At 43.3% G+C, this 26,152-nt stretch overlaps 1 protein-coding gene across 3 annotated transcripts in view; it reads right to left on the bottom strand.

The window, feature by feature from the left end:
* Window positions 1-26,152, bottom strand: part of PCLO (piccolo presynaptic cytomatrix protein) — a 217,583-nt gene that overhangs the window by 10,296 nt on the left and 181,135 nt on the right. Inside the window, exons 19-23 of one of the 3 annotated variants that reach the window (XM_028728763.2) lie at window positions 25,142-25,322; window positions 24,573-24,767; window positions 23,250-23,432; window positions 19,052-19,202; window positions 15,206-15,273 (exon numbers count right to left, since the gene is read on the bottom strand). In XM_028728763.2, coding sequence (XP_028584596.2) covers window positions 15,206-15,273; window positions 19,052-19,202; window positions 23,250-23,432; window positions 24,573-24,767; window positions 25,142-25,322 — 778 coding nt within the window. The remainder of the gene's footprint in view (window positions 1-15,205; window positions 15,274-19,051; window positions 19,203-23,249; window positions 23,433-24,572; window positions 24,768-25,141; window positions 25,323-26,152) is intronic. The other 2 variants (XM_028728764.2, XM_028728765.2) reach the window with 2 other exon arrangements.

Here is a 26,152-nt window from a genome sequence, read left to right as displayed (position 1 = left end):
AACGATGCATTATGAGGAATGGCTAAGGGAGCTGGGCATGTTTAGCCTGGAGAAGAGGAGGTTAAGGGGTGATATGATAGCCATGTTCAAATATATAAAAGGATGTCATATAGAGGAGGGAGAAAGGTTCTTTTCTGCTGCTCCAGAGAAGCGGACACGGAGCAATGGATCCAAACTACAAGAAAGAAGATTCCACCTAAACATTAGGAAGGACTTCCTGACAGTAAGAGCTGTTCGACAGTGGAATTTGCTGCCAAGGAGTGTGGTGGAGTCTCCTTCTTTGGAGGTCTTTAAGCAGAGGCTTGACAACCATATGTCAGGAGTGCTCTGATGGTGTTTCCTGCTTGGCAGGGGGTTGGACTCGATGGCCCTTGTGGTCTCTTCCAACTCTATGATTCTATGATTCTATGGTCTCCCATGGGAGTTAGGCCACCTAGGGATTTGAAGTCACGTGCCACCATTGGTCACACCAAGCTCTGCTTCTCATTTACACCTGAGGCAAGTGAGGCCATGGGGATATTAAACAGGTATATTGGCGCTCTAGTGGATTGGATGACGCCAATAAATTGGAGTACAAATTGGGTGGGTGGTTTCTCTGTGCAATGCAGCTAATTTTATTTGTTTATTGCATTTAAAGGCCACTCTTTTCTCCAAAGAGCTCAAGGTGGTGTACATGGTTCTCCTCCTCCTTTAATCCCCACAACAATCATGCAAGGAAGGTTAGGATGAGAGACCACGGCTGGCTCAAGTTCACCCAGTGAAATTCATGACCATGTGGGGATTTGACGCCTTGTCTCCCAGGTCAGACACTCTTATCCATTGAACCTACACAATTAGGTTTGTATTCCGGGGATTTAATCCTAGAGCCCCAAGGTGCCTCCGGGACAAATCCTTCCCTCATCTTTGACTTCTATGGCAGCTGTGGTCCTTTCCTGGACAATGCCACGCTGTGGTAACCTCCAAGTCATTGCAACACACAGCATGTGGGACTGCTTCTGGAGAATTTCAGAAACTGCAGTCACTTCAGACCAGGGGTAGGCAACCTAAGGCCCATGGGCCACAAGCGACCCACAGGGGTCGTTTAACCGGCTCATGAGCCGCCCCCAAACCAAGTCGTCCACTCGGCGAGTCCCCGTGCACTGTGCTAAACCGGTGCAGTGCAGCGCGGGGCCTCACTTCTGCGGTGCTGGAAATTGTGTCTGCACAAGCTCAGACGCCAAAAATTGCGTCTGTGCAGACACAGACTCTGGAAATCGTGTTGACACAGAAGCCGGAAATCGTGGCTGCGTGCGCTCACGCATGTGCACAATCCGGCCCACGGAGGTGCGCAATCTGGCCCACAGAGGGATCTCCACTGAACCGGCCCAGGCAAGTTAAACCTTGCCACCCGCTGCTTCAGACTATAACTTCCAGGCTGATAATGGGGAATGGGCATTGGCTTTCAGCATAGGCGGCAACTCCTAGGGACCGAGGCAGTTTTGGACCCCAAATTAATTTTTTTGAGAAGGTCAGTCCCCATCATGTTGCCCCTCCCAATCCTCTAGAGAATCTGGCGCCTCTGGCTTTCAGTCTGTTTCCAAGCCTAATTCAAAGCGCTGGCATTTATTTAATTTATTTTTATTTTCTTAATTGTATTAAATTTCTATAAATTTATATACAGCCCTTCATCACGAGATCTCAGGGCAGTTCAGAGAATAAAATGCATGATAAAAACACAAGTAAACAACTAAAACATAAACAACAAAACAATACCCCCCCTTCCCACAGACACATTTTAAGGGCTGTAGAATATGACCCAGCCAAAGGCCTGGTTGAAGAGGAACATTTTCACCTGGCACCTAAAGATATTTAATGAAGGTGCCAGGTGGACCTTCCCGGGGAGAGCATTCCACAAACGGGGAGCCAAAAATTACGGCAAAATATGTATTTAAATAGGTATTTCATCTCAGTGTACACATTTCTAACCAGGGTATAGATTTTGCATTTAGATATGTGAAATTTGAAGGATAACTATGTTCTAAATCTATGCATTTGTCTGGGAATAAAAATTAGGTTGGTTCAATTGAAAAGGCAGACAGAACAAAATTTCCCTCCTTCCTGAGTTGGAGCATATTATTTTCTCATTGTGAGTGCAGATTACTGCTGATTACTGTACTCAGTATCTTCGAAGAGTACAGCTGTTTTGGTGTCCTGGCATAAACTATAATTCTTCTCATAAAGTCAATCTGGATGAACATTTAACTATGTTGATGTCAACAAGAGTAGACTTTTAGTTGAATTGACAGGTACTTAATTAGTCTTGTATCAACTTGGCCTCTGGAAAGGTAATATAATGTGGCGTGGAGCTGTTCAAAAGCATTCACGATCCCAAATACGCAGAAATCCACCCAAAAACACAATGCAGGTTTTTCCTCTCCTCGCCGCCCCCCGCCCCCCCGGGATTACCGTCTCCGCAGATTCGTCTGGGAATGATTGGAAAACCTAAATGCAATTTTCAATTTGCCCACAGGGGGGAGCAAGCCGACGCCACAAAACAATACTGTAGTCAGAAACCACAAAAATTAGCCTGCTCAATGTTCTTCCTGTATTCTGGCTATTCCCCCCTGATAAAAACCCCTATTTTGAATTTTAATATAGTCCACCGTTAAGCCCATTTTGAAGTTGCTGCCTAGTTAAAGTATTTTGTGTGTTTGTGTTTAAATACAACCTTACAAAACTGAGCAGAACCCAGCACTTTATTTATTTAGGGAATGTAGCTCAGTGAGAGAGCCATGTATATGGCGCCAGTTTCACTCCTCAACATCTCAAAGTAGGGCTGGGTAAAACCACCACTTGAACCCCTGCACTGATAGCTTGACTCAGTTTAAGGCAACTTCCTATGTAATCATTTGTCCTTCATTAAGTTCTAAGAAGTACCCCAGTTTTCTCTCTGTGCTGAACATATGCTGCGGATGTGATCTAATAGTTTCACTCAAAATGGCTGTGTGAATTGAGCAATACATAGATACCTGGTGCCGCACAACTTTGCTAAAATGTGCTGGATCTTTAAAAACTGGAAATATTTCAGTTTGATAGAGAAAAGGTATGAGAAGTAATGCCTAAGGTCTTATCCACAAGTAGCTTTCGCCCTGCTCTTTCCAGGCAGATGTCTGCACTTTTAACGCTCTGTGTCCAAGCATTATTTTTGCCCTGAGCTTTCATGGCAAAAAACCTGCTCTGGATAGTAGAATCAGAGCAAATCTCAATTCAGGTTTTCCACAGATGGACTTTTGCTCTGATTGAGCTGTAAAGAGCAGGTTTTCATGGGGAAAGCTCCAGAGCAACAAAAAAAGGGTGCTTGATTATGAAACTTTAAATCACGGACTGTGGCTGGAAAGAGCGGAGGAAAGTTAAGTGAGGACAAGTCTTAAATGTTCTCTATGGTTCACTGCAAGATGTGCATTTTGAAATTACACTCTGTATACATACTGACTTCAGGTCCCTCCTAAATTCCCATAATCTGGTCAGTAAAAACCACTATGAAGCTGCTAACTTTTTGCCCAAACTCATAATTCTTTTTAAAACCCATGCTTCTTTTTTTTACATCCAGCACAAAATGGCACCACTATTTTATATCTGTTCTGAGTGTTTGCCTTGAAAGAGCTACGATACTTGCATTTCATGGGTTTTATTGTGCTTAGTTATTGATTTGAACGTGTAAAAAGCCAAAAAGAAACAGCTGGAGGACATTTTCTTATAGTCAAATCCTATGGCGGGAAATTTCACCCATGCATCCCTGTGCATAGCTGTCAACTTACAGATTTGAAAATAAGGGATCAGCAGCCAAAATAAGGGATCAACAATTACTTTGATAAAATACATATTTTGTTGCGTGCAAATGGCTTTAGATACCTATTAGGTCCATAAATTACCATATAGCATATATTCAACACAAAAAATCAGCAACAATTTGTTGTTGACAAAGGACAGCTGGACATAGAAAGGGCCCCATTACCTTCAGTAGATTATTTAAGGGACATCATCAATAAGGGACAGCAGCGGGACATGGCGCTGGGATAAGGGACTGTCCTGCCAAATAAGGGACACTTGACAGCTATGTTCCTGTGTCATCTTCTGGGCTCCCCCAGCCCTATTTAGTACATCTATGACTGCAATGCATGCACATACCAAAAATATTTTTGTTTGTTTTTAACTATATTGAAATATGTTAATAATTAATAAAATGAATTAATGTGGTGGGGACAGGAGGGAATGGCTGGGAAGAAAACACTGGCCCTCCCCCTTACTTGCCAGGCAACTGGTCTGGAGGTAAAAACACCCTCGGCACACCAGCATAAAACCAGTGTTGGTAATTCCATCATTAACAAGGATCTGCTAGTGTTGTGGCTCAGAACGCTCCCCAGTGCATGAAAGGCATCGTCCCTTCTATGAAACGCGCAAACCCCTTTTCAGGTAGAGGGAAAGCAGGAGAGCAAGCACAGATTTCAAAATACCCTGAATCTGTCTACCCGGATGCACAATCTCACACTTCATAATCACATCTGCCTAGAGAACTGCATAGCAGCTTCAAATTTAGACCAGTCATTTACACCTTGAGCAACATGTGAACTTTCTGAATGTATCTGTGTGCATGTGTGCGCGAACACAGAATAAAGTTAGGCCTCTATTTTTAAATAAATCACAGGCCTGCAGAGAAACTGATATTTTAATCCTTTCTATGCAATTAAATGACAGTATTGTTTTTTCAGCCAGGCTAAAATAAGTTTAAAATGTTTAGTCCAAGATATGTTATTGCTGTCTGCCACAACTTACTCCCTGTGTTTTTATACCTTCACTGTGTATGGAGGGAGTCCAGACCTTGCAGCAAGGTCATATCAAGAGGAGCTTGTCTCCCATAGCAGTGTAGCCCTGGAATCCAAGGCATCTCTCAGCCATCAGCCAGCCTGCCCAATATGGATCCCAGTCTTTCTTCTTCCTTCCTCTTCCCAGCAAGCCTTGCTCAAGACTCTTTCCCCCTGTCACCTCACACCCAGTCACCCTGGCAACCTTCCAAATCCCCAGTCTCTATTCACACCTCAGGGCAAGGGGGAAGGACAGTTCTCTTGCCTTGCCAATGGCCCTCAATGACTCTGTATTGTTTCTTAAGAGGCCTGATTTGACCAGGTCATTTTGCGTAGGCTAGCTCACATCCCAAACAATAAAAAACCTGTTGTTGTTTTGTTGTTTAGTCGTTTAGTCGTGTCCGACTCTTCGTGACCCCATGGACCAGAGCACACCAGGCACCTCTGTCCTCCACTACCTCCCGCAGTTTGGTCAAACTCATGCTGGTAACCTCGAAGACACTATCCAACCATCATAAAAAACCTATCATTTATTAATTTATTGGGTGGCAGTGGGGGGGGGGTTCTCCCCCAAATCCATAGCAATAATAAACACTGCCCCTCTCAAGTATCAGTGTGTTTGTCTCCTGTTTACAAGGAGCTGCCATATGAGACCATGGCTTCATCTAGCTCTGACTGGCTCTGAGTGGCCTCAGTCTGCTCCTCCGGGAAATATGGGCCTGCAATTCCTATCAGCCCCACCCGGCACATGGCCCAGGGGCCACGGGTGATGGAGCTGGAATCCAACAACATATGGATGGCCACAAGTTCCCCATGTCTGATCTACAGTCTCCTGTCAGAGAGAGAACTCCTGTTACCTGACCATTCTCAAGACTGACAACAACTGAGACTGACCCTGAGAACTGTTCCATGAATGTGTGGTTAATATTAGAAGAGTTTGAAGAAGAGTTTGGATTTGATATCCCACCTTTCACTTCCTTTAAGGAGTCTCAAAGTAGCTAACATTCTCCTTTCCCTTCCTGCCCCACAACAAACACTCTGTGAGGTGAGTGGAGCTGAGAGACTTCAGAGAAGTGTGACTGGCCCAAGGTCACCCAGCAGCTGCATGTGGAGGAGCGGAGACGCGAACCCGGTTCCCCAGATTACGAGACTACCGCTCTTAACCACTACACCACACTGGCTCACTTCTCCTCCTGGATGCAAATCAACTTCCCACCCTAGTTTGCAGTGGGAAAGAAGCCGTGTTGTGGCTCACTACTCTGGAGAAATGCCACAGCCATTCAATACCAGCCTGAGCGACTCTGCACCTCGCAGGGATGACGTGTCATTGCTTGAGAGCGGGAACAGGCAACAGTATTACTGAGGAAAGTGAGAATATTGTCATAGTATATTGTAGAATGGCAGACCAAATTCCAGAAGGGCAGCTATTTCGGTCTGTTGCAGCCAAACCAGCAAAGAATCGTGCGACATTTCAAAGACGAGCAAATTGATGGCGGCATAAGCTTTCATGAGCTACGGCTCTCCTCACACCAGATACATGAAATGGACTAGAAAGAGGTTTGTTTACTTGAAACATGCTCATCCTGCATTTTCCATGGCTCGAGGCAGCTTACAAAGAAATTTAAAATCAAACTGAATAAGATATATATATATATAGAGAGAGAGAGAGAGAGAAAGAGAAAGAGAAAGAGAAAGAGAGAAAGAGAAAGAGATACTTTTGGGAGGGAGGGCATTTTGCACCATCTGTGGAGCAAAAGGGCCAAGGAAATGCAAAAAGTAGGAGCTGGTACATTGGAGAGCACAACAATTCTGCATAGTGAGAAACAGTTCATTCTTACACCTTCTGCACTAATTATTATGGTCTGCAGAGAGGAAGTTACCCCCAATGGTTATCAAGCCCAAATAAACTGAACAACGAGAAAAAACCGTACAAGAGCTGCACTTGCAGAAAGACTCTGTACATCCATTTTTGCATGCAGGTCACTCACTGCATGGATTTCCACTTGACTTCTTATCCTAAGACATCTAATGCCATTCATACAGGCCACCAAACATTCCTGATTTGCTTTTCTTTTTCATGCGACAGCTTGATGGTCCGTGTTCTTTGCTTATGGCTCATGGAGACAATGCTTTTGCAGTCTTCTCCCTTTACTCTTTCTGCCGCTTTAGGCTTCCTGGTGGTTGTACATTTTCAGCTCCTATATCCCGGAGAGCCCAAGAGGGGATTAAAACTGTTCTGCAGTCCCTGCTACTGTTCGGAAATGAAAACAGTGGCAACAAAAAGCTCCTTTCAGAGACCATCCATTTTATTGTCAACTAGAAAGAAAGGATGCTTGAGGGGAAAAGCTTTAAATATAACAGGAGCTGCATCAACAACTTAGCATGGCATGAAAGCAGGATCTTGTCGGAAGCTGTTTCCACTGGGAGCAAGGAAGGGTGGGGTGTAGATGTGTGGCTGGTTAGCCATGTTTCTTTACCTTTCAGTAAAGTGTCAGGGTGGACGCCAATTCCTAACACGGCTTATGTACACCGGAGGCAAGGGAATGGGACACACTGTTCATATTGATCAACTTCTACAAAGGGGGTGGGGGAGATAACTAGATAAAGGTTTTCTGGCTATTTTGGATGTAGAATCATAGAACTGTAGAGCTGGAAGGGACCAGGAGGGACATCTAGTCTAACCCCCTGCAAATCAGGAATATTTCCTTCAACGACAGAGGTGCTGGTGAAAACCAGTTGTATTCCAGTACCATTTGCTGGGACAAAGGTCCCTTGCCTCTGCTATATACAATTGTTATCCGCATTAGCTGCTCAACATGCATTACCTAACATCTACATGGGCTCTTTACATCCTGAACTTGACATTAGTGTAGACAGCAGTGATTGTTTTAGAACTGTGGTCCTAGAACTATAATTTCTAAATCTCCATTGGTGGTTTCTTGGAATAATTAAGAAGAATGTAGCTCAGTGAGTCGGCTTAGGAGGTTCATTACAATGTGCACCCTTAAAACAGAAACATTAAACACCGACAATATAAAAGGGCCAGTATAAGGGCAGTGAGCTGAGATAACAGGGAGCATAAAGGTAAAGGTAAAGGTACCCCTGCCCGTATGGGCCAGTCTTGACAGACTCTAGGGTTGTGCGCCCATCTCACTCTAGAGGCCGGGGGCCAGCGCTGTCCGGAGACACTTCCGGGTCGCGTGGCCAGCGTGACAAGCTGCATCTGGCGAGCCAGAGCCGCACACGGAAACGCCGTTTACCTTCCCGCTAGTAAGCGGTCCCTATTTATCTACTTGCACTTTGACGTGCTTTCGAACTGCTAGGTTGGCAGGCGCTGGGACCGAGCAACGGGAGCACACCCTGCCGTGGGGATTCGAACCGCCAACCTTTCGATCGGCAAGCCCTAGGCGCTGAGGCTTTTACCCACAGCGCCACCCACGTCCCTTAACAGGGAGCATAAAGAACCATAAAAGGTACAGAGGACTGAGAAGCCTGAGGAAATTTAAGAAGTGTTTCCTTCGTACCACCAGGGTGTCATGGTGGGCCACGTAAGTGAGTTCATGGCTGAGGTGAGATAAGACCAAAACCAGGAAGTTCTTGATTTGTTACTTGGTCTCTTACAGGGCAATCCTAACCATGTTTACTCAGAAGCATGTCCCACTGAATACAATGGAGGTTACTCCCAGGTAAGAGTATCCTGTCTTGGAAGAACTGGATGTCACTCCCTTCCTTGATGAGCTGAAGAACGTCATCAACTCTCAGCCATGTGGTAAAGGCCCAAGACAGGGCGGAATCCCAACAGAAGTGCTGGAAACTTCAGTTCTTCTCCCATGACACACCTCCACAGCCTCCTCTCGCAGAGTTGGGAACAAGGATCTGTGCCACAAGACATGTGTGACTCCAGCGTTGTGACTCTCTACAAGAGCAAAGGTGACCGTCAAGACTGCAACAACTACCATGGGATCTCCCTGCTGAGTCCTGTGGGGAAAGCCTTTGCTCATGCAGTTCTCAACAGAGTACAGTGACTCACTGACAGGGTCTATCCTGAGTCACTTTAGAGCTCAGGATTGCAGCCGTAGCCCTGCTTTTATCGTCATTTAAATAAATCTTTTCTCCCCGCATGGTGTGACTCGAATCTGAAGACCTTAAACAGTTGAAAGATTGTGTGATTCAGCTTGACAAGTAAGTGAATCAAGGGCTCGTACTCAAGAGCTCAGATCTAGATGTAGGAGGTGAAAAAGACAAAAAAGACATTTTCAGTGGTTGGTTTCATATCGTGGTGAATGGCACGGTTTAGCGGGATAACACTCCAATGAAAATTTCTGTTACTATATATCTTATATGGCTGTTTCTTTGTATATATTTTAAAATTTTTGTGCATGGATGTTTTAAGATGGTCTACATCTCTAATGCCTAATAAAGGTTTGGCAAAAGAAAGAAAGGTTTCATATCAGCAGCTCATGCCACACACCGCACACTCACAAATGGCAAGATCAAATTGTTAATAAAATCCGTTGTCTGCCTCCTCTTTCACTGAAATGCTAAGAGAAGGTAAAGTGGATATGAATGAAGCTAAGTGTGCAAAAGGAGAAGCCGGAAGGGACTTAACAGCATGCACAGAATGGCCTAGAGAAATCTCAGAGGCAAGATGGACCATCAGAAAAGCAATGACAGAGCAACGCAAAAGCTTCCTTTTATTTGTAGAAACAGTTGTCAGGAACCAAGGGATGCTGTTCATCTTATGGAAAGCCCTGATCTTAAAACCATGTTCCACTGACAGTCCTGAGAGGAGGGTCACAAAGGGGAAATCAGAACATTGAGATGCAGGAGAAAAAACACAAGTAACAGGCTAAAAAGGTAAAGGTAAAGGTACCCCTGCCCGTACGGGCCAGTCTTGACAGACTCTAGGGTTGTGCGCTCATCTCACTCAAGAGGCCGGGGGCCAGCGCTGTCCGGAGACACTTCCGGGTCACGGGGCCAGCGTGACAAGCTGCATCTGGCGAGCCAGAGCAGCACACGGAAACGCCGTTTACCTTCCCGCTAGTAAGCGGTCCCTATTTATCTACTTGCACCCAGGGGTGCTTTCGAACTGCTAGGTTGGCAGGCGCTGGGACCGAGCGACGGGAGCGCACCCCGCTGCGGGGATTCGAACCGCCGACCATGCGATCAGCAAGTCCTAGGCGCTGAGGCTTTTACCCACAGCGCCACCCGCGTCCCCAAGTAACAGGCTACTCACATGCAAAATATTGTTTCCTATTACTCTGTTTCTTGACAGGTAGAAAGTTTCAGAGCTACTGTTTACAGGGTCACTTTCCTCGCCCAGGGGGGTGGGGCAGAGGTATGGGGGTGTATTAGATTCTTGCTACATTTTATCCCTGTTTAGGGAAGCTTTTAATAACTGATGTTTAAATGTACTTTTAATCTTTTGTTGGAAGCGGCCCAGAGTGGCTGGGGAAGCCCAACCAGATGGGAGGGGTATGTATGTATGCATGTATGAATAAATAAATCTCTATAAAAGGATGTGAGAGGAACAGAAATAATAAGAAATAATAATATTTTTAAAATTTATATCCCATCAATCTGGCTGGGTTTCCCCAGCCACTCTGGAAGGCTTAAAACATACATAAAAACACAACAAAAAATCAAATATAAAACATCAAGAAACAACCTATCCTATACAAGCAACGAAGAAACCAATAAATCAACAGAAACACATAACAACAACAACAACCAGTTTACAGTTATACCCAAATTAAAATAACTGCCAACCCCAACTAAACATTAAACCAACACCAACCTGCCAAAAACAAAAGAGGAACCAAAATTAGAACCATTCAAAAACATTTTAGTCAGTTGCCCCAACCCAACAGGTGTTCCAGCAATGTCCCAGTGGCCTCCCAGGAGCCTCGTTTAGCTGTTCAGGGTGAGTCTGGGCTCTGCCCCTAGACCAGGTCAAAATGGGCCTTGCAGCAGAGAGAAGGTCTTCCTTCCAGCACTCAGGGCAGCAGCAATGAGGGTCCTTCTTCACACAGTGCAGAGTTAAATTATGGAATTCCCTGCCATAGGAGCTAGTGGTGCCACCACCTTAGATGGCTTTAGAAGAGCATCAGACCAATTCATGAAGAATAAGGACATCCATGGCTACTACTAGCCCTGAGAGTGATGTTCCACCTACCTCCGTTGTTGGAGGTATTATTGCTTCCAAAGGCCCGTTACTGGGAATTGCAAATGGGGAGAGCATTGTTGCAACTGGGTCCCACTTGCAGACTTCATACAGGTTTATGTGAGAACAGATGGGCCTTTGACCTAAGCCAGATGTTTTTATGTTCTTACAGACAGAAAGCAGCAGGCAGGTACCAAGATATGGGACATCTGGTCTTGAAACCTGGTTAGCCCCTGCCCCCAGCAACCACACACCATCAGTTTTACCTTGCCAGCTGATGTTTCTAAAATACAGGGCCCACAAGAAGAAATATGATGCTGGACACATATACACTTCCTCTACTGGCCTAGGTTCCATGGAACGGCTCTGCAAAGAGGATTTTAAAATATGAACCGGCTCTAAGAGTTCTGTGCAAATTAGAAGCTGTCTTGCAAACATCTTCAGTTGGTCCTAAAAACAGCATGATGTTACCAGTGCTCAGCTGGTGAAGGTTTTGAAGCGAAATGATCCCTAATTGTGAAGGATGCACCGTATCTGGCTAAATAGTTGCCAAATTTCCCAGAGTAGGAAGTTTCTGGAGAATGCATAGACTAGGGAGATTGCTATGAACAATGGGTTAAAGGCAGGGGAAGTGAAAGAAAGAAAGAAAGAAAGAAAGAAAGAAAGAAAGAAAGAAAGAAAGAAAGAAAGAAAGAAAGATTTAAAGTACTCTTACATCATGGGTCTTTAGTGCTATTAAGACTCCATTATCCTGGGGATGACTCCTTCTCCGCTTCCTAGAGTATGTCTTTGCAGTAAACAGCAGCGTGCCAGAAAATAAAGAAACGTCTTGTACAGACTGATGCACACAGAGGACCAATTGCAGAGAAGCACCTTTCGATTGCTCAGTACCACTCTCTCAGCATGAAAGCAATTATTCAGCAACAGAGATCAAGCTCACTGATATTTTTCTCCTTTAAATATTTTGGCATTGATTAATCTCAGACTATCAAGAGTCCTAGACAGAAGATGTGACCCTGCTCAAGGCAGCACCAAACATACCTTTGTGATAAATGAGAAGTATTTTTTATGCAGCTATGAAGCAGTGAGATACAGAACACCCACTCCCCCCAAAATATGTATGCCTGAAAATGCACTACACAACTTTTTGTAAAAAGTTAATATCGGGGCCAGATATTAGGCAAAGTACAAAATTTGTGGATATATTTGTGTACAATCCCCATTCCCTGTGCCAGGTATCTTAACCCTCCCCCCGTGTTACTGATCTAGAAGCTGTGATGTCATTTCTCCCAGGTAAAGGTAAATTGACCCCTGATCGTTAGGTCCAGTCACAGATTACTCTGGGCGCTCATCTCGCTTTATTGGCCGAGGGAGCCAGCATACAGCTTCTGGGTCATGTGGCCAGCATGACTAAGCTGCTTCTGGTGAACCAGAGCAGCGCACGGAAACACCGTTTACCTTCCCACCAGAGTGGTACCTATTTATCTACTTGCACTTTGATGTGATTTTGAACTGCTAGGTTGGCAGGAGCAGGGACCGAGCAACGGGAGCTCACTCCGTTGCAAGGATTCAAACTGCGACCTTCTGATCGGCAAGCCCTAGGCTCTGTGGTTGAACCCACAGCGCCACCTGTGTCCCTTCATTTCTCCCAAACTATGAGCAAATCTAAAAACTAGTAACCTCTCCAGTAGAAGCATAAATATGATGGAACAGCAATGGGCTGTACTGTAGCACATTGCAGGTGTGGAAGCATCAGCACAGAGGATGGGTGCCTGCATCGGCTCTATGGGCTTCTTTGGCTCCTCTGCACACCCATTTTAGTCCCAAAGGGCTTTGGGCTTGTTCACACTTCTGCCTGTGCCTTGTCTATAAAGCATGGGGCGCAGCCGATTTCTACTTGCCCCACTCCTTTGCAAGGGAAGTCCCACTCCTTAGCGATAGAGAAGAACAAATGGCCTTCCAGGGGAAACCCGAATGGCGTTTTACTCCGACTGAGTGGTGAAGGGCGGTTTCCCTCAGGGGAAAGCAATGGGGCAAGAGGAAGCCGTTTGTCATGCCGCCTGATCCTATCTGTGTTTATCCAGAAGAAATCCTACTTTAGGCACTTCAGGGTATACAGTATTGGTTTATTTTTACTCAGGCCCCTTGCTGGAGATACAATGGGGCTCCACAAGAGTTGTTTCCTGCTGTTGCACAAAGAACATGATTTATTGATTTAGAAGGACTTTCAATGTTTTTTGCAATCTCCAGCCTCCTGCGCTTTTGGACATGACTTTGAAGACTAAAACTAAAAATAGATATTCAATTACCATTACAGTGTCTGCTATTAGGGAATTCAAGGTGGCCAGTTTTCTCTGCAAAATCTTGGCTCAATATCCATTTCCCTCAGATCAGCGCTCATATGGTCAGTAACTATGCTATATTGATTAAAATGATACTCACAGAGCAAACTATCATTTAAAGAGAAATTGGATCTTTTGTTATATATCTGGTTAATTGTAGAGACAGTAGATACCATAGATGCTGATGTGGCTTGCCAACCAGCGGTCTAATGGGGGTTATAGTCAGAGTCTGAGTAGCATGCAGGATTATTTGCATGTCCAGGGATAAGGTCAAGCGACAGTAATCAGCATAGAGATGAAGAACAAAATGGAACATTTCCAGCATGAAAACCATGGAAGAAATTGGGCCTAATCTGGGCCCCGGGACTTAGTTTACTGACCCCTGCTCTAAAGCTTAGTTTAAGGGATGTTGTGTTAACATTTACATTACAACATAGTTGGGACTTAGCAGGTGGATGCTATAGGGACAACTCAGGTAACAATAACAACCATGTAGTAAACCTATAGAGCTCTGTTTTGGGGTCATCCCAGTGTGTGTAGGAAGTGATTGCACATTCAGAGTATTCAATGATCTCAGTGATTGTTGCATGCAAAGCCAAAGAGGGTGGAAGGAAAACATAACTCAGGTGGCATGTCATATTTCAAATAATATCTGTGTGGCGCCAGAAAATAAATAAGTTGATCTAAACTGTGAAAAGGTGCAAAAAGGCCAAAAATGGCCCCAAGAATAGGAAAATTGCAAAAATTACCACCATCAGTGCCACGTGAATCTGACCCACAGCAAAGCACCTGGGGGGTACCGGTCTACCTGTGAATCAGAAGCCAGGCACTTCAGGGTACCAGTCTACCCTCCTTGTTGTCGTTTCCATGTTGTCCTCCAGCAAAGAGGAAGACTGAGAGCCTCCATTATCACCATTGATGCCAGTCTTGTGGAAATCAGTGAAGGTTTGGGTAGAGTCTGTGAGAATCTTCATTCCATCTTAGGCTGCCCAAAGCTTTCTAGACACCTTGCCACCAGCATGAGGCAAACTGTAGTGTGCCCATCCCTCATGAGTTGCATGCATTCATTTCTGCTCCTTATGGTAATATGGACTGATAAGGTGTTAGGTTTTCTTTAAGAGAGAATAAACAAATCCGGGAGAGACTGCTGCACTAACTGCTGACATTCATTCCAAACCCTATTTTAGCCCTTGGAGCAACTAAGATCTTGCTTAGGAAGGTGAGAACGAACAAGCTTGATGCACATTATTTCCCCACGTACACTGATTGCTTTCCTCTATGTCTCCCTGGTTCACTGAACCAATGATCTTAAGCATCATTAGCTCTTCAGGGTTAAAATAAATCAAATATGCCTACAGGAATAATAATTCAAAAGCTGACACCGTGTTATTTACTACCCACATCTCACCACAGAACTTTGGCTTCATCTTTGTAGCCATTATTTTACAAGCGGCTGCATATATATTTTATACATATGTGAGGAGATTGCAAGTGGAAGTATAGACCTTAAATAATTGTCTCTGCATTATAAGCTCTGCATAATTATTTTTGCAAAGAAGCCAGTTGTCAACATTTCATTGCACTTTCTAATATTGCCCTCAACTTGTCCTGTGCAAAAAGAGGTTGATTCGGTTTTTGGTGATGCTGGTGTAAAATTCTCACAACAGAAAGCACCTTTTTTATGAACTACAGTCTTTTTCGGAGATTTGTAATTCTCCCCAATGTCACTCTTCACAGCAACTATCTTAATGTGTAGCGTGTTTTTTTCAGGTGCTTCAGTATAGAAAATAAAAACCAACAGATAGTTTTCTATGAACTTTTAAAATGCATCGTTCTAACGTTGAGAATATTCAGTTTACCTTCAGCCTCCATTAATCCCATTCCTGTTTGCTTCACTGGTTCTGGCCCGTTCTGGCTCATCTTTCCTCTGTTGAAAAATACAGTTGAGCAGCTATTAAAAAAAAGCCTCCACCGTCAAATGATGCAATATACCACCCTGAGATCTATAGGGACAGGGTATACAAATTTAATAAATAATATTTTTTTGATTAAAAATGTTTACAGGTTGACTCAGTATGAAATGTTCATTTATTGGAATTCATGACCCATAATTGTTTTTAAATTTGCAAAAAGGCAGAGGCTATCAGCAGAAGCAACCCCTAATCCCCACCTGTTTGTTCATTTCCAAATGCAGATGTGCAAGCTGTTGCACAATTTGCCACATGAAGCACGCTTTCACACTCAGAAGAGATCCTCTGGTTGTAGCTGGATTCTTTTAACACTAGGAAAACAGATGGCAGCTGAAGGGATTGTCGCACAGGGATATCTCACAACCTGCATTCTGTTGGGAGGTGTGGGCCTGGCTTGGTGTCTGCTCAAGTGCTGGCCACCAGTAGCTTATGCACTGTTTAAGATGTGCAAGAATGTTGTTTACGTGGGGCAGAGCGGGGCAAGGCCTTCACATGCAGTGATGCCACATCTTGTTTTTCCATGTGAGTTGAAACAGGAAGTGCTGCCCCTCCCCGCCATGCCTCCTCTGGTTTCTGGTGAGATTTCAGCAAGATCTCACCGGAAATCAGCACTGATCCTGGCACCACTTCTCCAGCAGCAGCAGAGGAAGCTGCTTCCTCCCCCCTGATCACAGGGCACTATGTGAATGTCTTCATGTGCGAACTGTGCCTTTGTCTGTGCTCACACACGAACAATTGGCCAGATATTCACTGTACCGTCTCACTTATCTGTAAATTGAAGTATAATTGATATGGGGCAAACGTCTGAAGCTGATGCCATTGGAGTAGTTCTGGGTAGAGCCGTGTCACCCTATTTATTAATTATTATTTTTATTTTATTTATTAAATTTGTTAGTCGCTTTATCTTGCCCAGGGCAACCCAAAGTGACTTACAACCCAACAAACAGACAGGTGACTCCACTCCACAGAGATTCATAAAAACCAAGAGGAAAAAGAAATATATTAAAAACATCTCACCTACTTCTAAAAGGCCAAATGCCTAGTTATAGAGGGAAGTATTTGCCTGGTGCCTGAAGATATATAATGGTGGTGCCAGGTGAACCACTCTGTGAAGAGCATTCCATAAATGGAGACCCACCACAGAAAAGGCCCATTCTTGTGTGGCCAGCCTCTGGACCTCTCGTGGTGGACGCACACAAAGAAGGGCTTCAGATCATGATCGCACAGTCTGGCTCCATTCATATGGGAAGAGACGGTCTCACAAATTCTGTATAAACATTTGCTGTCTTGGATTTTACTAATAATCAGGATGTTTTGGTCAACCATATTTCATCATTCCTCTGTTGAGGGATTACTGATCAATTTTCAGCTCCAATCAGTGTGTGAGCTCAGGCATATTTCTATAGACATCTTTCCTAGAGGAACTTACTTATAATATTTTAAAACATTCATCCTCAAGCACTTCCCGAAGCTGTATTATATTAGTAGGGATTAGTATAAAATAATTACAGGCCTGAAGTTGAAAAATATGATTAAAACTTTTTTATTTGACTTCAGGGAATAATTTGTTTTTATCTACAGGCAGAAAGATTAAATATAAATTCTTAATCATATGGAAATTTGCAGCATGAATTGACTTTTCTACTAGAACTACTGAAGAGGAAACTTAAAAGAATAAGATGGATGATTTCTTTTTATCTTCTACTGACTTAGCGTACAAAAGCACTGCTGTCCTATAGCAAATCAAGGAAGACTTAATGCATATAAGTGCTTCTGAAATACAATCTCCTGGGGCCAAGTTTTGACTTTATTCCTTTTACGGACTTTAGAACATAAGGTTACGAGCCAGTTCTTTATAACCAAATGGAATCACTAGAGCAGGAAGTTTGCTGTTCTTCACTAGTACCTAAAACAGACGCATAGACCTTGTTCATTTGTCAAATTGAGCAGTAGTTAATGGTCTGTCACGATCACACCTTTCTAGTCTGTTCTACTCATCCTTATTAGCACATGGAGGAAACAGACTACAATATCTAAACCAGGGATTATAGTTTGTTGTGCCCCCAATAAACCAAGGTTTGTTTGAATGAAACAAATAATAATAATAATAATAATAATAATAATAATAATAATAATAATAATGTATTATTTATACCCCGTCTATCTGGCTGGGTTTCCCCAGCCACTCTGGGCGGCTTCCAACAAAATATTAAAATACAATGGTCGGTTAAACATTAAAAGCTTCCCTAAACAGGGCTGCCTTCAGATGTCTTCTAAAAATCTGGTAGTTGTTTTTCTCTTTGACATCTGGTGGGAGGGTCGACCTACCTACCAGGGAAGAATGGCAGATGAAGCTGATGGACTACATGGAATTGGCGGAAATGACTGGCAGAATCCGAGATCAGGGAGAAGAGTCGGTGGAAGAAGATTGGAAAAAATTAAAAGTTTATTTACAGAAATATTCTAAAATTAATGAATGTTAGAAGGATGCTGGAAAGAAGTTATATGACTTTAGTAGAAATATTATAAAGAATTAAGTATGAATAGATTGACATTGAGTAAAGATGTAAATTTAAGTCTAAAATTGCGTTAAATTATGGAACTAATTTCGTGAAAGAGGGAAAGGACTTGCTGGAATAATTAATTGAACTAGAATACAAAAAAGGAGGTGTGAGGAAGTCGAAGAAATAAGCAAATGAAAGATAAGGATATGAAAATATGGGGTTCTTTTGTATGTTGGTTTGTTCTCTTTTGGGTTTTTTTTTAAAGACTTTTTTGCCTTTTTTCCCCTTCCTCTTTTTTGTATTGTTGATGCTTTGTACTACTGTATTTATTTTTGTTTTTGAGGCTTTGTAATTGTTTATTGCTTATATTTTTCTTTTGTTTTACTTCTCTTTTTTGTAATGTCTAAACTTTAATAAATATTTTATATAAAAAAAGACATCTGGTGGGAGGGTGTTCCACAGGGCGGGTGCCACCACCGAGAAGGCCCTGTGCCTTGGTTTCTCGCAGTAAGGAAACCGCCAGAAGGCCCTCAGTGCTGCACCTCAGTGTCCAGGTAGAATGATGGGGGTGGAGATGCTCCTTCAGGTATACTGGACCGAGGCCATCTCGACCTGTTTGTATTTGCATGTAATTTTGCAGGCTTAGTCCACTCGGGGTGGACTATTATGGCTGAAAAATTCAACCATTTCTATGAAATGGGGAAAAAGTTATAGCCATTTCAAAAATTCCCAGTAGTGAATTTGGGAAGGGAACGAAGCTTCATTCCCCCCCTAGGTGGACTTGGCATTTAGATCCCAGGCCAAACTGAGCAGCCTCCCAAGTGCTTTAGGAGTCTGAACTGAATTTTGTGGTTGTTGCATGCTTCTGTTTCACCAAACTTTTGTCAGAATTCTAGATTGGTATGTGTCTAGATAATATGTGCTATGACATCTGCTATGTTGGCTAATTTTTTCTTTTAAAAAGATAATATTATCACTGCTCTAATTTTCATTGGTTTGATGACTATATTCTGGGAAAATATACAAAAGTTTAAAATACTGTGTTCAGTGGAACTGCAGCTTTAATCCCACCAGTGTACTGTTTAGCACACACATACGTAGCACGTAAGTATGTGCTGGGAAGCTGGGGAGGACATATGGCAGTTCCTTGAGGGTTAAAGTAGGAACCTCTCATTCGTCTTTCCATGGCTAGTAAAAGCAACAACTCATTACATTTTTAAGAAATTCTTACATTCTTGGAATGGGAAAGAGATTGGTGTCCGCAGTGGTGGTACTGCTGCTGCTTCCTTCACTGTCCATGCTGTATCCGCTGCCAAAGGTACTGGCTGAAGAACCAGTGGAGGAGACTGAACTTTCTCCCGGTCGGTGGTTCGTAGGTCTTGCTGTACAGGGTAGGAATGAAGGATTACCAAACAGCCTAGAGAGACATCAGTGTCAGCAATACAAGTAGCACCTAGCGATCGTGTGGAGTAAGAACAGAAAATTCTCACAAAATGTTGCTCTAAATAGGTTCTGAGAAACCTATTCAACAATACAATCAAGGCTAATTTATAACTGGAAAATACAATTTTAATTTCCTCACGATGGTTTGAAAATTGAAACAATATTCATCTAGCAACAGCAATGACATTGTACAATTAATCCTTACTATTTCTAGTCAACAGCTCAAATGTCACACTACTGAAGGCCTTTTGAGAAAGTGTACACAGTAAAAAGGGGGGGGACCCTAAATGATGAATTAGGAACACAGATACTAGACAGGCAACATCTTCTCTAGACACCACATAACTACTTGAATATATTTCTCAACTGCAAGTTAAAAGCTTAGAACATGTTACAGTCTCTGTTTTATTCCAAATATTGACCAAAGGAAACAATACCAGTCCAGCCATGCTGAGTTCACAAATCTCCAACAAAAATATTGGAGAATTTCCCTCACCCACAAATTTATATTCATTCCTTATTTTAATGTCTCTGTGCTTGTTACCTTTCTCATTTGGGGCAAATTGAGAAATATGCGAAGCTACAATGTCATACAAAATAATTCTTGTCAATGATTAACTGCAGCAGTGTACATTTGAGCAACACTATTGCCCAGGACAATACAACGCCACTAAAAACTAAAACAGATATTGCGCTTTCTAGAAAATGCACATTGATTAATATATGTATATATGTTGTGGGTTGCTGTTGTTGTTTCTTTAAAAATGTGCTCCAGCTATGGCTTATAAGTTTATGATAGTGTATCACAGGTTAGGGCCATGATGCTCCAAAGCTTTGCAAACAACTCGTTTCCATATGTTCCAAAGATTCAGGTCACAGCCGAATACATTTGCCAAATGGGAGTTTTCAGATAAAGCATCTGAGCAATTTCATGAAATTGCATGTCACCTTAGAAAGGTGGGAGAGTACCTAGCGACAGCAAGAGCACTGAAATGTGACAGCACTCAAACAGGAAAAAGCAGAGCCCAGCGACAGCTACAGATTATTGATGTCTATAGACTGAATAATGGGTTGGCTCTCTGAAAACTGTTTCGTTTTTGGCGGTGACAAAGCCCATTTAATTTTTCTGTGAATTAGGTACTGAGAAGCCTATTACAAAGAAGGTTTATTGAGCAGCAAATTTATTTACAATATGAAGGATTCTTGTAAAGCAATGACTGAATATGCCAGAGAGGCCCTGGTTTTTGAAACAGCTCTGAACAGGAAAGGATCAGATTGATATGAGCTCCCCTCTCTCTGCACAGTCATAATGGTTGCCCTAAAAGCAATTCAGTACCAAAACAAAACAAATAAACAAAAAAATAAACAAAAAACAATCTATATGCAGGGCTAAAGCACAGAAGTAGGAAAATGCAACTCCAAAAATGCAAAAAGGGACTCTTTCCGTGCTCCATTGCCAGTGAGGTAACCTTGAGACAGTTGATTTAGCGGATAGAGAAGACCTGTGTTCAAATCCCCACGCTGCCATGAAGCTGACTGGAAAGTCTTTGAGAGATCACTTTCGGGGCCTATTCAGGCTTTACTTGCATGGAGGGACAATGTTAAGGGACAAATAGACTGCCAGGCGACCCCTTCAGCCTCTGTATCACCCCTTGGTCTTCACATGGCATGTGCTGGTTTCTTATGTGTTCAGATGCAAATTCTGCAGTGGAACAACTTCCCTAGCTGTGTCAGTTTCTCATGCAATTTAGAAAAGTCCTATTTCCAACTTTAAGCATGAGCTCAAGAACCCGCTTATCTGCAGTCATGTTGCCTACAAAATCACTTTCTTATGCCTGATTCTCATATCACCTTTGGACTCTTCCGCTGTAATCTTAATGCACCAGTTTCACGTCATGAATTTTTAGTTTAAAAGAACCTCATATGGTGAGAGCTAGTATTTATGATATCAAGTCGCATGATGGTTTTGGGTGGGTTCCTGCCATGGAAAATGCACTCTCTCATCATATGTAGGGTCAGTCAAACAGAATGTTCACCACATGAAACTGATGTGGTAAATTCGCCTTGTGAGAAGTAGCTTGGGGACCGGACTTTAGTTGACCATGACACCCCCTCCCCCAAAAGGGTCCTGACCTAAGTAAAAAGACAATCAATAAATCAGTGCATTAGAGGCTAATGATGCCCTTCCACGGTTGGATAAGGACAACACCGAAAGATCTATTCAAAATAAATGATTTTCTGTAACTTTGACACTGCTTTTGTATCCAGAGCTTGTGTTTGTTGAGTTTGGTAGTCCAAAGAGTGTTTGCCTAGAGAGAGCTAGCCAGTTGATGCGACAGGTGCTCATTCTCTGCAATTCAGAATCCTTTGCAGAGTCAGCCTCTCTCCATCTTCCAAGCAGAAGTAACTTTGGTTGCTAAAATAGCTGGTTGGGAAGCCCTGGCCTTCTTTTCTTAATGATCACCAAGGAGATGCTATCTTTGAATGCACTGCTTCAGCTTGAAACAAAGACTAGACTCCCGTAACCATTCCAGCCCCGCAAGGTGACTGCAGCCACACCATAGGACCTACCAGTGGGAGAAAGATTGAATGTGGATCAGTGGATCACCACAGCCTTTTTCAGGTGTTCAGAAGAATACACGAGGGCTTAAACTGGGGAGGGGGGAGTAGGCACATACACAATGTCTCCACCCAAAATGTCCCCAGACAAGTTGGGCACACACACTGCACCCCTGAACTTCTCATGTTGAATAGAAAGGTCTGAAGAGGCCTTGTAAACACATTGGGCTGGGCACACAAGCTTCCTGACCACCAGGAACCCTGATAACGCAGGGTTTCGGTCCCAGGGGTGCTTGCAAGCATGATCACTTGACTGCACTGACAAAACTCCTTCAGCCCCTCCTGATCAGCACAAGAAGGCTGAGGCGGGAGCAGCTATGCTTGCCTATGCCCACTCCCTAGTTTAAACTCTGGTCATGTTTTCGTCACCCAAATTTCTTTGTCATGTCCAATGGGGAATTGTGTATCTCCTATTTCAGAGAGATCATTCCATTCCTGGGGTAAGGAGATGTAAAACCTCCCCTTCAGACATGATTGAGAAGAGCTAAGGGAGCAGGTAACAGTGCTTCTTCTCCTTCCTATGTCTGAAATGGTTCTCAGAGAAATGAACGTGAGAGATATGGAAATTCTTACTGTGAATTTCTATTCCCGGGGTTCCCAGAGGGCAGTCCTGGTAAGGGATGGTTCCTACAACTTGCAGATCTCTCTTCATGCCAGGACTGCCATCCAGGAACTTCCAGGGAATGAACACTATCGTTTTCAGAGTTTACATCCATTGAGCAGCAGTCTCTATCCTCGGCACCCAAGGAGCAGTTTTGTCCTAAATATACTCCAAAATCTGTGGAAAGGACCATGACTCCTTCTGAGACAAACTAGAAAACTTTTGAATGTAGATATAACTTTATGTGTCATGTCAATAGGAACATCATCTCTTCTTCTTCTTCTTCTTCTTCTTCTTCTTCTTCTTCTTCTTCTTCTTCTTCTTCTTCTTCTTCTTCCTTGCTGTGAACTTTCACAGGTGAAAACACACTAGATGCACAAATGATAGCAACAACCAATGCTGTGTCCAAGTTGAAATCCCAGTGTGCCATGCTAGTCTTTACTCAAATAAAAAGAATGGTTTAATCATGCTTAAGCAATTTATGTTAAACACATGCCATTTATTAGGCAGTGTGAGCCCAGTTAGCCCCATTTTTGTGTGTGCTGCTGGAGCTTCCCTGTCTCAGAACGTTCTATAATTTGGACTCAACACAATCTTTCAAAATGGGGTTTGCGCGTGAGCTGTAAGATGGGCCTAGGGTTTTTCAACCCAACCTGAATGAACCTGAGGGCTGGAGAGATAAGTTCAATCTGTAAGGATGAATTAGCAGGCATGGCAAGAAGGCATTTGGTTAAGGCTGACTTCTTGGCCATGTCTTTGGGCTCACCTCCTTCAGGCTTGGCCGGTCCATCGGACATCACTTTCCTGAGGGCTAGTTGGCTTTGGTCTTTGTTGTCACTGGCTGGTGAAGGCAGATTGTCAGACTGAGTTCTTTGAATGGGGAGGACTCCTGCTATGCTGTGTCTGTGCTGCTTCCTTGCATGATTAGACTGACCGCTTTTATGTGCTGCTGTGGCAGTGTAGGTGGAATGGAAACCCAGAGTATGTATCCTCAGATGGAACCAGCTTAAATGTTAGTCATGCAAACACAAGTGGGGGGTTTTCTCTTCTGGATTTAAATAGGCAAAGTGTCTTCAGAGACCAAAGAGACACCACATGCACAGCATTAAAGGGTAATTAAACTGGCTGTTTCTTTTTCATTAACAACAATGAAGAAGAAGATGGAGGGAAATTTATTTTCTGCTTTCTGCAATATGCAATGCTGATTATATGGCACACCAAATAATCATGGGGACAAACACAATGACGCTACAGTTGGATTATATTAATTTGCAGGTGACTAAAGCCTCAACCTGTAATTCTGTGACGGGAGGGGGGTATGTAAAAGTTGTAATTGTACAACCTCACTGCAGACTAAGAACAACAAAAAAATCAAACCCACCCCTAAATAATGTCACTCTAGCAGAGCTAATGATATGGCTGTTAACGTTACCAATATTTCCTCAGTAATTATCTATATGTTAATTTTTGTGCTCCACAAAAATGCTATTGACCTAAGAAAACATCTGTTGCTTCAAATAATCCTGTCCAAAGATTAAAACTGTCAACATTTATCAGCACTGAGCAACCTTTTTCCAGGAAAGTCTTATGACATTCTTTGAGCTGCAAAGGGTGACATTGCCCAATACGTCTCTTTCTCATTTGCTTCCTAATGTTAGCAATCTGTGTTCCTTGCTAAACAGCAGGATCTTACTTAGGAGGCTGGAAACCAAGTCTATGAAGTTTGAATTATGGTTGAGGCATTTAGTGGCACCAAAGCAACAGCACACAGCAGAATTTTACCACAAGATGTGGACAGACAGTGGACAAACGGAGACCCCAGTAGAGAAACAGCCAGTTCTACTGCATTCTATGCAAATAAAAGAGGACTTCTAAATAGGAGGAATATATTATATTTATATGGATCTACACACAGACACACACGGAGAGAACACTGAACAGGTGGAACACACATTGTGCTAAGAGCAGAAAGAAAAGCCCAGCAGGGAAAGGGTTTGGGGGGTGGGAAGCGAAGGAGGGGGGAGGGTAGGAAGAGGCAACAGTTGAACATTAAGCTGCCATGCTGAGGAATTTTATTTGCGTCTTTTACTTGGTTGAAGGCGGAGCTGTTGGACAGCTGCTTCAGCAGCGGCGATGGCTGCCCCAGCATCTTCAAGGTGCGTTTGAGTGACGCTGGTTTTGCTTTGGCTCCGCGAAGGCCCATGAGAGCGCAGGTGTCCTTCAGAGGAAGATTTGGAGCTTCCTGGACTGCTGTGGGACTTCTCGATGGTGGGCACCTGCATATCTGCAGGGGAAATATAATGGTTATCAAAGAGATGTGGGAGACCAAGACCAACTTCAACCTCTATTTATTCTAAGCAATAAGAAGGAATGTACAATGTACAAAACATTATACAAGTACTAGAAGAATTGCAAGTTCTGTTTTTCCTGTATTATAATACATGTTGTGCATATCACATAATGCATTATACAGTTACATATGCAAAAACTGATTTATAGATTTTGGGGTGACTCCCCCCCAAAAAAAGATTCGGAAATGACAGATCATTTCTTTGTTTTTAGGCAAAAGTTCATCTAACTAAGCTACTTGGGAACATGAAGTTGTAAAAAAGTTATAACCCACACAGTTATAGCACACACAGATAAAATATTTCCTACCCTTTGATGGGTCAGGGAAAATCCCGTGACTTCTGCTTTTGATGACAGACGGTTTGGGGGACTGCTGGCTGTTCTGTCCAGAGTGGGATTTTCCATGGTCAATGCTCTCACTCTGCTCCTTCAGAGTGTACCACCGAGGAGTATTGTCCAACTGAGAGGCACTAGAAAGCTCAATTAATACCTATGTGAGGATACAGAGAGCAAATTATTTTGTTACTGAACACCTTACAATGTCTGATTCTGATCTGGCTAACGTGCGCTTTAGCTCAAGAGCTTCTCCAGTCGAAACAGTGGAGAATGCTAAACGGACTCCCAGAATTATATACGGCATGCTATATAATAACAGAGACATTTAAAAGCAAAAGCAAAAAAGGCTGAGGGCTAAAATAATTCCAGTCGTTCCTTTCTTCCTAATGTTTCCGTATCTGTTGTCGTCATCATCATTATTATTGTACATGGTGTTTTACAGAATACCGTAAGTAAAAAGACATGTTCCTATTTTGAGGCAACTACAAAACATGTATCCACACCACCAAGTTCAACCTTGGAGATTGTAAGTCCTCTAGTCCTCAATAAACCCCCGATGCCCAAGGTTCTCCTGTGAATGCTAAAACAGCAAAAGTGCTTTAATGAGTGATTTATATTTGTGGGGTGGATGCACCTGTCAGGGAACTGACATCAGAGCGAGAAGCGGAGGTAGGGCTCCCGAGCGATGCCGGAGAGGGGACCAGCTGGGGGGAAGGAATTCAGGGTAACACCAATAGAGAAGAGAGGGAGATGGAGGAATTGGAGACAGGGCTCCAAGACCCTTCACCCGAAACTAGTGGAGAGAGCGCTGGCACGCCCCAGCCTTCCCCTTACTTGCGCAGACGCGTTCCGCGCAGGGAACATAGGAGGAGACTCGGGGTCAAACAGCTTTTATGCTGGAAGAGGTTCAAGAAATGCCCACTGACGGATTCTGCAAGTGACTAACAGGTCACGGAGGGCGAGCTCTGACCCTAAGCATGGTTG

The sequence above is a fragment of the Podarcis muralis genome, chromosome 6 (assembly GCF_964188315.1).
Source record: "Podarcis muralis chromosome 6, rPodMur119.hap1.1, whole genome shotgun sequence".
In the NCBI taxonomy this organism is placed as follows: Eukaryota; Metazoa; Chordata; class Lepidosauria; order Squamata; family Lacertidae; genus Podarcis; species Podarcis muralis.
This window is presented reverse-complemented; position numbering and strand designations above follow the sequence as displayed.